The sequence below is a fragment of the Diabrotica virgifera genome, chromosome 4, assembly GCF_917563875.1.
Source record: "Diabrotica virgifera virgifera chromosome 4, PGI_DIABVI_V3a".
In the NCBI taxonomy this organism is placed as follows: domain Eukaryota; kingdom Metazoa; phylum Arthropoda; class Insecta; order Coleoptera; family Chrysomelidae; genus Diabrotica; species Diabrotica virgifera.
The window spans coordinates 138300175-138315911 of record NC_065446.1 but is presented as its reverse complement, the minus strand read 5'-3'; the positions used below and the strand labels follow the sequence as shown (position 1 = coordinate 138315911).

The 15737-nt window shown below is 33.0% G+C and overlaps 1 protein-coding gene across 2 annotated transcripts in view; it reads left to right on the top strand.

The window, feature by feature from the left end:
- Positions 1-14192, top strand: part of LOC114339673 (uncharacterized) — a 35558-nt gene extending 21366 nt beyond the window's left edge. For both annotated transcript variants that reach the window (XM_028290341.2, XM_028290340.2), the window contains exons 3-5: positions 2304-2526; positions 12687-12816; positions 13991-14192. In XM_028290341.2, coding sequence (XP_028146142.1) covers positions 2304-2526; positions 12687-12816; positions 13991-14144 — 507 coding nt within the window. In that variant the 3' untranslated portion in view covers positions 14145-14192. The remainder of the gene's footprint in view (positions 1-2303; positions 2527-12686; positions 12817-13990) is intronic.
- The last annotated feature ends 1545 nt before the right edge of the window (positions 14193-15737 follow it).

Here is a 15737-nt window from a genome sequence, read left to right as displayed (position 1 = left end):
AGCCTGGACTAATAAGTAGTTGAAACGGTCAAAACCAAGAGACGCACAGTCATCAAAAATGCACGTGAGATTATACTCCTATAAATTGTATAATCTACTTTTACTAACAAGGGTTAGGAAGAGTCAACTTCAACTAGTAAAAGTTGATTTAAATTTTTCAAATCAACTTTTACTGCTCGTTTCAGTTGGAGTTGACTCGAACTAGGAAAAGTCAACTCTAACTGAGAATCAACTTGAACTGTAACATGTACATAACTTACATCTTATTGCATTTGCTGTTATCAATATAACCATGCATTTTTTCTTTTTTGTCGAAATTAATATGTTAAATTTTCTGACTGGTTATGTTAAATTGGTGCAGGATACGTTGTAAAACAGCTTCATTTGTATTATTATTGCAACGTCTGCATAGCAGATTATTTTAAGTTGTTTTTCTTCCATTTAGTATTTATTATCCTTTATTAGTTTTTACATTTTTATTATTTCATCCATGATCAGGTGGAACCCCTGTTTTATCCTATTGCCATCTTCAATTGAGTCAGTTATCATCTTCAGTCATCGTCAGTATTTATATTCGTAATTCGTAAAATCGTTTTTACCAATGATTTCAAAATTGTATGAAAAACTGTTTTTGCTAAAAAGACCAAAAATTTAGAATACGACAAAAATGTATTTCTCCACTTTATTAATTTGGATTTAGAAACAATCACGTAACAATGAAAATCAGAAAATCACTAAAACGAAAAAGCCTATGTTCTCTAGTAGTTCAGAGAAATAAGGAAAAAAATATCCTGTTGGTGACACAACCCCCTTCAGGCCAAAACCAAATTTTTTGAGTAGTATGGACATCTATAATAATAACCTATATGTTTCCTGCAGCCAGTTTTGATGATATACATAGTTATAAACAAATGAAGATCAAAAAACGGTATATTTTCGTTTTTTCGTCTATTACCAAAAAGTTAAGCATTTTAAACAAATTTGAGAGTAAGAAACTCATAAATCGTATAAAAAACTTCAACATAGCGTTCGCTGAATCTCTCTATCCTTATTTGTTGCTTAGAAAATTGCAAAATAAATCAAAAATTTTGAGTTTTTATAAATATTCATAACTTATGTAAAAATTAACTAAGAACCTTCTTATTACACGGAATGCTGAGACTTCTGGTGCTTAAATCATAACCTAAATTTCAAAGCAATTGGTCAAATAGTTTAAAAGTTATTTAATTTGTTTATCCCAAATTAATTTTTTTTGCAACACTAAGTCAGAAAATGACGAAGTTACAGTAATAATTTGGATTGTTTGTGAAAGAAGAAGATTTACACTATTAATTTAATTAAAAAAAATGACAAAAAATCATTCTAAATATTGCAAAATTATTTTGCAAGAAAATGTGAATTAAAAAGGGGGGGCTAACTTCGTCCCTAATAATTGTCCTAGGACAATTGTTTTTCTTTCTAAATGTGTATAAAAATTCAGTCTTTCTAAATATGAAAAAATAATTTTTCTACGGGTAATGGTTAAAAAGTTATTCTAATTGTTTATAAGTAAGCATAAAATCGACATGTTATTGCAAAAGAATTTTACACTGTTTGAAATTACTTTTTGTCATTTTTTTTAATTAAGTTAATAGTATAAATGTTCTTCCTTCATAAACTGTCCGAAGTATTACTGCAACCTCATAACTTTCTAATCTATAGTGTTGCAAGGAAAATGAATTTGGGATAAACAAATTAAATAACTTTTAAACTTTTTGACCAATTACTTTGAAATTTAAAATATAATTTAAGCACAGGAAGTCTCAGCATTCCGCGTAATAAGAAGGTTCTAACTTAATTTTTACATAAGTTATGAACATTTATAAAATCTCAAAATTTATGACTTATTTTGCAATTTTCTAAGCAACAAATAAGGATAGACATATTCAGCGAACGCCATATTGAAGTTTTTTATGATTTATGAGTTTCTGATTCTGAAATTTGTTTAGAATATTTCACTTTTTAGTAATAGACGAAAAAAGCGAAAATTTACCTTTTTTTGATGTTCATTTTTTGTTTATAACTATTTATATCATCAAAATCGGCTGCAGGAATCATATAGGTTATTAATATAGATGTCCATACTACTCAAAAAATTTGGTTTCGGCCTGGAGGGGGATGTGTCACGAGAAAAATCTTATTTCTCTGGACTATAGTCCAAATTTTCTACTACACAGGTGAATATGATTTCAAATAACTCTTTATATACTTTAGTAATATCCCTTCTCATCCTATTTTATTAATCTTTTTTAACAAACTTACAGGCTACCATCGAGGACCTCGCCAACTGCATTGAAGATATTACCATTGGATCAAGTACCGTGTGCGCTACTGCCCAACGTACAATTGAAAAATGCGCCAAGCCAGTCATTGAATTAGTTAGCGGTTGTTTGCCAGAAGAATCCAAAGAACTTCCCGCCTTAGCTGAGGGAATTGTTCTTGCTGTTTTGAAACAAGCTTGTGCTTCTACAGTAGAAGAAGTATTAGGTGAGTTGTTTTTGAAACTTTGAAGTTTGTGGGAAAGAGATGATTGTAGATAAGTAGTGTAACCTCGGAAACCTTTTTTTGGATGGTGCTAGAAAGGTCACCAATGGAGGCATTGCGACAGCAGCCGGATGGTAGGTGGAAAGCGAGTCGTGGGTTCGAAACTAGCTTTTGGAACGTGGAAGGGAGCCAATAGAAGAAATAGGTAAAGATAAGACAAGAGAAGGTAGATTAGAGAAGAGAGAGAAACAGATAAAAAGATAGATATGTAAAATTACCTAATATAAGAGAAGAGATACAGGGCGCCACTTAACTTTTTGGGGTTGCAAGGGGAAAATTAAGAAACCTTAGAAACGAAAACAGGTAGGTAAGGAAAGATAATGAGGTTCTGAGAACAAATACAAGAAAATATATAGACAGTTAATTAGTAAATATTTAGAGGTAATCTCTTATCAGGGAACTTATTAGGAGTAGATAAATAAAACTCGTGACATAAACAAAAAACAATATATTGTACAAATGGTTCACCAGAAGGGTGAATCCCAAAAAAACACAAGAAATAAAGAGAAAACAATATACACCAATCAAAACTGCACCAACAATTAATGTGTTGTTGTGTACAGTTAGAAATAAACAATAATTAGGATAGAATAAATACAAGTATCATATTATGACAAAAATATGCACAATTAAAAACACAGTAAAGAGAGCCTGGTTATGAATTAAAAAAAAATAAAATCAAGCATCTATCATGAAAAATCTCTCTTTACTGTTTTAGGGCTTATATCGAGATCACTGATATATATATATATATATATATATATATATATATATACACAAATGGAAAGGATTAATGGGTAAGCAGCTGAAATAACGGAGCCAAGAGTACTCTTTTTTCAATATCAAATATATTTCGGTATTGCCTTTATACCATCATCAGTGATTGCTACAAATGTGTTATAAGTGAGTTGCTTTGTGAAATAATTAAAAATGTTATTAAACTTACAAAGTTGAGATTGCGGCTCTATGGTTAAAAATTTTTGTAAAAAATCATCCAAAAGGGGAAACATCAAACATGTTAAAATTGTAAAAACACAAGAAAAAACAAAACATTTAAATGAAAAAAACTGTAACAATGCACATTTAAAAAAATAAATTAAGCTTTAAAATCTTTTTTGAATCTTAAGAAACCAAAACATTAGGTAGGTACAACCAGTACTTTTTTTGTACAAAAAAAACTTGAAATTAAAATGAATTAGCGGTAATCCTAAATGTTATGTTCTATGTTCTATGGTAGAAACAAATGATAGCTGACAATGACATAATGAAATTTTGTTTTGTGGTTTTATTCACCCTAACCTAACCTTACTTTTTTTCCACTTAAAAAACATAATTCTCAAATGCAGATATTCGAGACGGAAAGAAATACGAAAAAACCTACAGCCTACAGCTTATATGCTTTTGGTTTATTCACATTCATCAAAAACCATGGTGTTACGATGTAGTTTGTTTGTATTGAATTCTTTATCTAAGTGAAGTAAGTGTGAGTAAATCTCACTTAAGTGGCTGATGTCTGATTTTTTGTTTATAGTTAAATCAGTCTCAGAAATAAAAGCCATTTCAAGAAACAACCTTTTAAAAGGTTGTTTCTTGAAATGGCTTTTATTATTTCTGAGACTGATTTAACTATAAACAAAAAATTCAGGCTTTTATTTCTGAGACTGATTTAACTATAAACAAAAAATCAGACATCAGCCACTTAAGTGAGATTTACTCACACTTACTTCACTTAGATAAAGAATTCAATACAAACAAACTACATCGTAACACCATGGTTTCTGATGAATATGAATAAACCAAAAGCATATAAGCTGTAGGCTGTAGGTTTTTTCGTATTTCTTTCCATCTCGAATATCTTGTAGGCTGTAGGTTTTTTCGTATTTCTTTCCATCTCTCTCGAAAGAAACAACCTTTTAAAAGGTTGTTTCTTGAAATGGCTTTTATTTCTGAGACTGATTTAACTATAAACAAAAAATCAGACATCAGCCACTTAAGTGAGATTTACTCACACTTACTTCACTTAGATAAAGAATTCAATACAAACAAACTACATCGTAACACCATGGTTTCTGATGAATATGAATAAACCAAAAGCATATAAGCTGTAGGCTGTAGGTTTTTTCGTATTTCTTTCCATCTCGAATATCTGCATTTGAGAATTATGTTTTTTAAGTGGAAAAAAAGTAAGGTTAGGTTAGGGTGAATAAAACCACAAAACAAAATTTCATTATGTCATTGTCAGCTATCATTTGTTTCTACCATAGAACATAGAACATAACATTTAGGATTACCGCTAATTCATTTTAATTTCAAGTTTTTTTTGTACAAAAAAAGTACTGGTTGTACCTACCTAATGTTTTGGTTTCTTAAGATTCAAAAAAGATTTTAAAACTTAATTTATTTTTTTAAATGTGCATTGTTACAGTTTTTTTCATTTAAATGTTTTGTTTTTTCTTGTGTTTTTACAATTTTAACATGTTTGATGTTTCCCCTTTTGGAAGATTTTTTACAAAAATTTTTAACCATAGAGCCGCAATCTCAACTTTGTAAGTTTAATAACATTTTTAATTATTTCACAAAGCAACTCACTTATAACACATTTGTAGCAATCACTGATGATGGTATAAAGGCAATACCGAAATATATTTGATATTGAAAAAAGAGTACTCTTGGCTCCGTTATTTCAGCTGCTTACCCATTAATCCTTTCCATTTGTGTTTAATATTGTTCAGCTGTGATCAAAATTGGATATATATATATATATATATATATATATATATATATATATATATATATATATAATCAATTTCCCTTATACCATATTGGTGTCGGGATTATAATAATAACTTAGATATTGTGTAGAAATTTACGCCACTGACTTCTATTTTGTGCCAATACTTTTGCTTCCTTCCAGGATTTGCCTCTCTTTTGTAGAACTTTTGCAATAGCTTGGTCCCTGTTTCTCTTAGTCTTCCTCTCTTCCTCTTTGATATTTACTCTCGTTTCCCAGATCCTTTTTACCGATTTTCTATCGTCTAGTCTTTGCAAATGTCCCCACCAGCTGATTTGTCTTTTTTCTATGAATTCTATGATTGATTCCACCTCCAGATCCTCTCTTATCTGCTCATTTCTTACCATGTCAAGTCTTGTGACTCCTCTCGCTTTTCTTAGGTACTTCATTTCCGTCGCTTGTATTCTGCTCTTCTGCCTCTCTGTTAATGTCCACGATTCGCAACCGAAGGTAAGTATGGGTCTATATATTGCCTTAAATACTTTCATTTTTGTACTTTGCGCTATTTCCTTTTTTCCTATAAAAGTTGTGTTCATTACATAATATGAATTTATTGCATTATTTATACGTTTATCGATTTCTAAACCTTGCTGACCTGAATTTTCAATTTTTACACCCAGGTATTTGAAGCATTCAACTTGTTGTATATGTATACCATTGATCTGAGTATTCACGTTTTCTTTAGTTTCTGCTACTACCATTACTTTTGTTTTTGTTAAGTTTAGTTTCATGCCATTTTCTTCTAGTATTTCATTCCAAGTTTGTAAGTTTTCTTGTAAGTCCTTTTCTTTTGCTGCCATTATAACGATGTCATCTGCAAAAGCACATTCTGATATTTCGATCGGTTTCAAATTTTTGTATCCTACAAATAGGTGTTTTGTTCTCTGACTACATTTTTTAATTATTTCGTCTATAAACAGCGTAAACAATGTTGGACTCAGTCCTCCTCCCTGTCTTAGCCCATCTTTTGTTATAAAATTTTCTGACTTGAGGTTTCTAGTTATAACACAGTTCGTCGTATTTTTATATAGACATTCAATTTTCTTCCTTAGTTTGGTTGTTATTCCTCTTTGTTTCAGGAGCGACCATACTTTTTGCCGAGGAACAAGATCAAACGCTTTTTGTAAGTCGATAAACGCAAAATATGCTTTTCCTCTTCTGAGTTTCGTTTTCTCAATGATCTGTTTAATAGTGAAGATGTGATCTTGCACACTTCTTCCTTTCCTAAAGCCACTTTGAGATTCTGCTAATGTTGTATCGATTATCTTTGTCAGCTTTTCTTGTAATATTTGTTCGTACAGTTTCATCGCCGAGCACAAGAGCATTATGCCTCTATAGTTTTTGCATTCTTTTTTATCTTCAGATTTATATATGGGTGGTATCAACGAGATCTTCCATTCTTCTGGTATTCTTTCAGCTTTCCATATCTTGTTTATTAATTGTAATAATATGTGTTGTCCTTGTACTCCCATATATTTGAGCATCTCCGTTGTTCTTTTATCATGCCCTGGTGACTTTCCATTTTTCATTTTTGCCAGTCCTTGTGTAAATTCTTCCCATATTATTGCAGTGTCTTGCGTTTCTTCTATGGTTTCTCCGGTATTTGTCCTGTTAATGGTACACTGTGGTGTTCCGTTTTCGGTTGATAATAGTTCTTGAAAATACCTTTTCCATCTTTCCATTAGAGATTAGAGATTAATACCAAAAAGACCAAATTCATGATCATCTCCAGAAACTTGGATGCATTTGAAAACTCCACCATAACACTGAATACTAAGTTCATTGAGAGAGTGAGCAAATTCAAATACCTAGGAACGTGGCTTTTTGAAGACTGGGCATCGGATAGGGAAGTAAAATGTCGCATTGAGCAAGCTCGACAAGCTTTCGTAAAATTCAGGAAGGTACTGACCTGCTCAGAGTTCGACCTTACACTGAGACTAAGGTTTACTAAATGCTACGTGTGGTCGGTGCTGCTATATGGCATAGAGGGCTGGACACTCAAAACGAGGGATATAAACAGATTAGAAGCCTTCGAAATGTGGCTTTATCGCCGTATCCTAAAGATACCATGGACGGCGAAAGTCACAAATGTGGATGTCCTTAAAAGAATCAACCAAGAACGTCAGCTTTTCGAAAACATCAAGAAAAAAAGACGGCGTATTTGGGTCACATCATGCGAAACGAAAAATACCAGTTCCTTCAACTTATAATCCAGGGTAAAATTGAAGGCAAGAGCGGAATAGGACGCAAGAAAATGTCCTGGCTCCGAAACATAAGGCAATGGACAGGGATTAACGACATACAATCTCTGATACACATTGCAAGAAACAGAGAGTTAATGGAAAATGTGATCGCCAACATCCATTAGTGGATTTGCATTTGAAGAAGAAGAAGATCTTTCCATTATTTCTTCTTCTTGTGTCAAAATGTTTCCTGTTTCGTCTCTAATTGTCAATTGAACTGTATTTTTTTCCCCTTCTTAACGTTTTCATGGTCTTATAAAACATCTTTTGGTTTACTGATATGGTAAATTTAATAATTGATAGAAAATATAAAGTACAAAGATATAATAAAATTAAATGCAAAGCATACAAAGTTAACAAACGTTTACGGTTCAAAGATCAAAAACCACCCCGCACTTGGTTTTATAAACAAAAAGCCAATCGCACAGCTATTAATGAATTAGTGAATGTTTGTACTTAAGGTTTGACAATGAAAAGTTCTTATGTAATGAATAAAAAATTCTATTAATGAAATCGTTGATGAGATTACATCGGAGGTTAGCCTTAACCACAGATGAAGATATTTTTGAGGTAGATAGCCCATAGATTGCTCTATTTTTGGAAATAGTTGTAGGTAGTATAGTTAAGACACTTACAGTAACTCTGCCTCTTAAATTGCACTGACTCTATATTTACTTTAACTAGTAAGCAAGCACTGAAGTTATACGGTAATTTGAATCTAATCGGGTGTTAGATCCAAATACAGATACGATAAGCGAGTGAATACCACTCAGATAAGATCATAAGATCATAGAGTGACTTCTCACTCCCAAGATATATTGCAGATAAGGTATATGGTAGATAAGATATGCGGTACTAGAGACACACATCCGCACTTCAAGCTACTCACTCGCCAAGTCTCTCCTCGCAATCTTTGCGATCTTTCCTTCTAAAAAAGTGGGGATATATCCCTACGGGGTTTTTAGGTAAAGTAGCGGTCTTTTATAAAGATGCCGAAAGATTAAGTTAAGGGGCCTAACAATGGTTTTCAGAAGGGAAAGTTATTCCTTTGAAATATTACTGAAACGGAAAGTAACTATAAAACATTGCAATACCATGCCGCTTTGAATAAAGTGTAATACCTAACGGAACTCTAGCAGAAACTCCTTGGGAGGTTTCTATACGAAACAGATAACAATAGCAAGAGCTATATAAAATAAGAGACTTTGAGTTTATTTCCAAAACATTGTGTTTCGGCAAAGCTGCAATAAAAAAATGGTCCCGTTTATAATAATAAACTCAGTTATTTGCGTTTGTCATACCGACAACGAAATGTGCCAGTACCGTTATGATAATAAATTTAGCCAAGGGTAGTTATTTACTGAAACGGCCATAGGCGTACCCGTAATGAGTACTAGTGGGTTTAAAATTTAATCCAACAGGTATATTAATTATTTACTAATCTTATAATATAAAAAATGTTACAGTAGGGTAGATTGTGCCTCAAGAACCTAGTTCTTGAGGAAATAATTTAAAAAACCGATGTAATCGGCTATACAAATACCAAAACAGTAAAGTAAAATTACTGCATATGCAAACCATGTAACCATGATTAGTAGGAGCAAGCAACGACTAATGGAAGTGCTGAAGGAAATTGATCCTAAGGCGCTAAAACGAGGGCTTAAAAGAAACGAAACAAAAACTAAGTGCATGTCCGTCAAAAGATTACCTGACAATGAAAATAATATCGCAATAGACAACAATACTGTCGAACGTGTGGATGCCTTAACATATCTGGGCACAGAAATCTATCAGAAAAATACCGTAAGTTGTGAAATTAACACACGTATTGCCAGTAGAAGTAGGAAGGAAACAAGTTTCTTGGTTAAAAAACGTTCGTGAATAGACTCAGCTATCAAATTCAGGACAGTTATTTCATACTGCAGAAGATAGAGAAGACTTCGCAATAGTGATCGCCAATGTCGGATAATTCTGATATGGCACGTGAAGAAGAAGATTGCCAGTGGAAATCGTTCATAAATTATGGCATGGCCAAGAAAAATAGTGATTCAGATATCACTGTGGTGATTCAGATATCACTGTGGAAATTTCCTGTTCCATCGAAACTTTTACTGCTTCTAACGTAAAATTAACATTTGGATTGGCAATTCCATTTTTTATTTGCACTCAATAGGGTTTAAGTCTGCATAATATAGTGGACGTTTTAAGGAAATATGTCCACATTCTTGAAGAAATTTGTCATATTAATATGTATTAAATACAGTCTTGTATTGTCTTAAATACAGTCTTAAATACAGACTGCTTAACTTATTACACCAGGAAAATTTATCCGTGATGAACTCTTTTTTCGATAAAAAGCCTCAGCGTAAATGGACATGGATAAGCCCAGATGGCAGTGTCAAAAATGAGATAGATTTTATCATAATGAACAGAAAAGAAATAATTAAAGATATTGAAGTATTTAACAAATTTTCGATAGGAAGCGACCACAGATTAATCCGAGCAAGGATACAATTAAATGTCAACTTGGAAAGAACAAAGATGATCTTCAAAACACGAAAGAAGAAATGGATTCCCCCAGAAAACAACGACCTCTATTTAGATATACTAACCAGACGTATACAAGACTTAGAAAACGAAATAGAAGACATCGAACTAGCAAATAATCTCATAACGAAGGCACTAAAAGAAACCGAAAGGGAGTGCTGCCCGACGGTCGTGACCCATAAAGAAAAATTAAGCCAAAATACCAAAGAATTAAGTCGGAATTAATTAATCTTAATCTTAATTAAGAATAAGTAAAAGAAGACAACTGACGGAAAAATACGACTCCAACTACACAACACTGAAGAAATTAAATAAAGATATCCACCAGTCAATCCGAAAAGGCACAAGAGAAAACAATACAAGAAAAATGACTCAAATAATTATTCAAGAAAACAAAAGTTTAAAAGTTTTGCGGCGAAATACGAATAACATCGGTAACAAAAATATGTACAGAATAAGAAATAAAGACAACAGCATTGCTACGGATAGAGCCGAAATCCTTAAGGTTGTCGAATGGTTTTACTTCGAAATGTATGAGAGCACCAACGCAAGGCAAGATCAGCTCCTGCCCAAAATCACAAACCAGGGATCAGAATTAATGCCAGAAGTAACACCATACGAAGTTAAAAAGATACTTTCAGAAATGAAAAATAATAAATCCCCTGGCGATGACGGAGTAGTGATTGACGCAATCAAACAAGGTGGAAATAAAATTATCCAGGTTTTGGCCAAACTTTTCACCGAATGCATTTACCAAGGCAAAACGCCTTCTCAATTAATGCCAGAAGTAACACCATACGAAGTTAAAAAGACACTTTCAGAAATAAAAAATAATAAATCCCCTGGCGATGACGGAGTAGTGATTGACGCAATCAAACAAGGTGGAAATAAAATTATCCAGGTTTTGGCCAAACTTTTCACCGAATGCATTTACCAAGGCAAAACGCCTTCTCAATGGAACAATGCAGTCATTGTTTTATTGCACAAGAAAGGTGACATAACAGATCTAAAAAACTACCGTCCTATCAGTCTGTTATCACACATCTATAAATTTTTCACAAAAATTATCAAAAAAAGACTGGAGGCTAAGTTAGACTTCTATCAGCCTAGAGAACAAGCTGGCTTCAGATCCGGATATAGCACTAACGACCACTTACTGGTAATAAAAAACTTGATCGAGAAGTCTGCGGAATACAACAAACCATTAGCACTGATATTCGTGGACTACGAGAAAGCGTTCGATAAAATAAATCAGCAGAAAATGTTAAAAGCATTGACAGAATGCCGAATAGACCATCGCTACACTAACATGATAAAATATATCTACCACAACGCAACGGCTAGCGTAAGACTATCTGATCAACAAACAAATAAATTCTGTATACAGCGAGGAGTACGGCAAGGAGACACCATCTCACCAAAGCTGTTCACAACCCCTTTTAGAACACAGTTTTAAGACGGCAGATCTGAACGAATATGGTATCAACATAAATGGAGAGAAGCTCAGTCATTTGAGATTCGCAGATGACATCGTCCCTATAGCCGATCGTATGAATGATACAATAATAATGTTGAACAAGCTATATCACGCTTCCTTAGAGGTCGGACTAAAGATTAACATCAACAAGACGCAAATAATGACTAATCTGGTGCTAAATCGTAATATTGTTGTTGATGGAATGGATATTGAGCAGACTGCATCTTATAAGTACTTGTGACATGAAATTCGGTTGGGAAGAGATAACCAGACTTGCGAGCTCCCACTTCGCATAGGATTAGCCTGGGCAGCGTTTGGTAAACTGAGCTATGTATTTAAATCGGACTTACCCATATGCCTGAAAACGAAAATCTTTGACCAGTGTGTATTGCCCGTACTCACTTATGGAGCGGAAACATTAACACTCACAAAAAAGGTAGTGAACAAGATTCGCATAACTCAAAGGGCTATGGAGCGCCAGATGTTGGGTGTCTCCCTGACGGACCGAATCCCAAACGAAGAAATACGTCGTAGAACAAAAACAGCGGACGCCGTCAAAAGAATCGCGTCGCTCAAGTGGAATTGGGCAGGACACGTCGCCAGATTATCAGACAACCGATGGTCAAAACGTATTGCCGAGTGGAGGCCACGAGAAGAAGAACTACGGAGCAGAGGATGACCACCAACCAGATGGGCTGACGATCTGAAGCGTATTGTCGGCAACTGGATGCAAGCCGCACAAAACAGAGAAAGATGGAAAGAGCTGAGGGAGACCTATGTCCAGCAGTGGACGCGTACGGGTTGATGATGATGACAGTCTTGTTTATGTCATTTGATTTCATATAATTGAGGTAATAACACTGATGCTAAAAATGGTATAGTGTTTATATTTTTTATAATGGATGAGTTTATGTCATCATGATAATCTCCACACTTGGGACCTGATGTGAAGATCAAAATAGCATTCACTTAAATAATTTAAAAACTTTGTAACTTAAAAATGAAAAAAAAAAACATATAAAATTATCATTTTTACTTATTTCAGAATTATTTAATCCATGCCAATGGAAAGCTTTCGGAAGCATTGAAAAAGTAGATTCCTGCAAAGCCGTCGCCACTGAAGTTGACAGTTGGGATAACAAAAAACCCGTTCCCACAACTGAAAATATTTGCACGTAAGTATAATTTTTCTTTACTTTACAATTGTAAATTTTCTTCACTAGTTAATAAACATTCAGACGTAGCTTCTTCACTGGTCAATAACTTGCTAAAGCTATATAGATACAGTCGAACCCGCTTATTGGAATAGCCTTTGTGCAAGGCAAAAATATTCTTATAACCGGGATATTCTAATAACCGATCATTGGTGGCTAGTCGAAATAAGTGTTACCGAATATACGTAATAATATTATTTACATACTGTGCCAATATGTAGTTTTACATACTATGCCAATATGTAGTTTTATTACATACTATGCCAATATGTATATCATATTATATGTACCTACATATTCAGTGTATGTAAATGGTTTTAGGTCTTTTTACGTCAATAATACAGTAGTGTAACTAGTACTTATCTATATATGTGTTAAATACCAAATTACATTACATGTATGTGAATGAATACATTATATAATTAATATGAAATGTATGCAATATGTAGATATGTAAATATTTTCTTATTAAAATGCATACCTATATAACAAAATTACTTTTTTTTTCTTGAGAAATTATTGGTAATTATAGCTTTTTCGTTGTTAATCCGTGTGGTCATCCTTAATCCATTGGTTGAATAGAAGTTTTATTGGCGTCAAGAAATGGATTGTTACATTCTTGTTCTTTTCTCTTCTTTTCGAATTTAACAAAGCCATAATTCCATCTTGCAAACAAGTAGGTACTCTCTGAGTGAATTCTAACTAAACTGCTTCTAACAATTTTATAACAGGCAACAGTGCCTTTGTGTAGACAAATAAAAATTATTTTATGACCCATGCATTTGTCGGCTATGCTAAAGATCGAATTGGTATTCCTAACAAAGTAATAAATATTTATTACCCTAATAATATCTAATCCAGCACTACCGGCCGTTGACGACAAACCATAATACCAAACATAATTTAAATTTTTAGTAAATTGTAAAAAAATATATTCTTTGACCTGCAAAATATGCTAATAAGCGGTATTATCTAGTTAGATCCTATTCCAATAAACAGATAAATTTATTAAGGAGTAAATGGAAACGTTTCGGGAACTTGAATTTATATTCCATAAACCGGGATATTCCTATAACAGGGATTCTAATAAGCGGGTTCGACTGTACTTGCTAACCAAATGATGTTTTAATTTCAGAGTTTTGCCCAAACTCAAGAAATGTTCCTCTGACTTCCACGGACAGTACTGCAAGAGCCCAGTCACCCTTAGCTCTTTCGCCAAATTCCACAAAGCCGTTGAAACCGAAACTGAAAAAATTTGCCACAATCCTGTCAAAAACGAAGTCGCTTAATTTATGAATGTTACTTTTTGTTAAATAAATTTTATACTCATCTTTTTATCACTTTATCTTTTATTTAAAACAAATTTTTGGTCAGCTTCACTTGTTTTTGAACAAATAAACTTACATCAATTGCTAAGAGTTGTGCTACAAAGGGAATTACACTACAATATAGATAGACTACAATATGGTTTACAATTTTTTGTAACTACACTTAAAAAACTTGTAATTTTTATTGCTGGTGTAATGTGCATTCTAAAAATAGACTCCTATAAAGCCAGGTTTAACTGGGAGTGATCTTACTGAAGAAAAGGCAACAAATTGTTAACCTTCCGATGGCCAACCTTTTTCTCTTACATGGATGACCAACGGGGGTAACAAATGACCCCAGTCAAAAATAACAATTGACAAAAAATATATTCGTAATTTTAATGTTAGTATTGTATCAATTATAATTAATGATTAATAGACCATTAATAAAACACATCTTTAATTATTACAACTGAACAAAAACAGGAATCATCATTCTGAACTTAGAACTAAAGAAATTTTGAAGTGTGCACTAATTCACGGCGTCACAGGTATATCAAATTTTTTTTCAATAGTGGAATGTACCTTACAGACAAAATGTTTACATTTATCGCATTTCGATGTGAATTTTCTGTAGGATGATCGACTGAAAATTTTTCATCTGCCATGTTTCCAGGGATTTTCTGTTGGCTCTACATCTTCAGAATCTTCTGGGTTGTTTGAATGTGTCTATGTAAACCTTCATGCGGTCGAGATTATATTAAAGGATGTAACTAGCTCAAGAGCCAAATCTTGAAGCAAGAGATTTGAAAAGATTTTCCCTTTTCGTAGTTTTCATATTTATCTATGTACAGGGCAAAAATCAACAGGCATAGAATAAAAATCGATTTTGATAATGCTCAATGCAAAATTACTCGGAATTTCACATAATAGACGATATTTACTTCATATAAAATTGGAACCCGAATTCAGAAAATATTTTTTATTCGTAAAATATAGGGAATTTTTTTTTATTACAAAATATAAGGGTATCTAGAATGATATTAAAGTCAAATAAAATAATAACGAGTGAAAAATTGAAAATATTTCTCAATTTATTTAAGAAAAACCTACACTGGGGCCAAAATTTACCCCCCTTTGTCATCCGAAGGTTAATATTTTCATCACAAAATATTTAACACCTGTGTTTTTAGATCAATTTGCAAGTTTTATTTAAGGCATTTTTGTCGTGATCCTGTTCCTGTTTCTTATTTTCTTTTGCTTTGCTCATATTCGTCATTTTACGTGGTAAGTACCTCTTTTTATCTGCGCATGTAATCGTCCACAATTTTAATTCCTCAAACCTTGTTTTCAGTTTAGACGATTATGTTTATCTTGAGTATTAGTTTTAGTGTTTTAGTTTGTCGTATATTTCGGGTTCCTTAAAACGCTAATCGTCTACAATGTCTAATACCTTTTCTTCTTCTTCTTCAGCCTTCAGTAATCCAACTTTGGACATAGGCCTCCCCCAATTCAATCCAGTGTTGTCAATTTTGGGCCACCTGTTTCCAGTTGTGTCCTCCAAACTTCTTTATG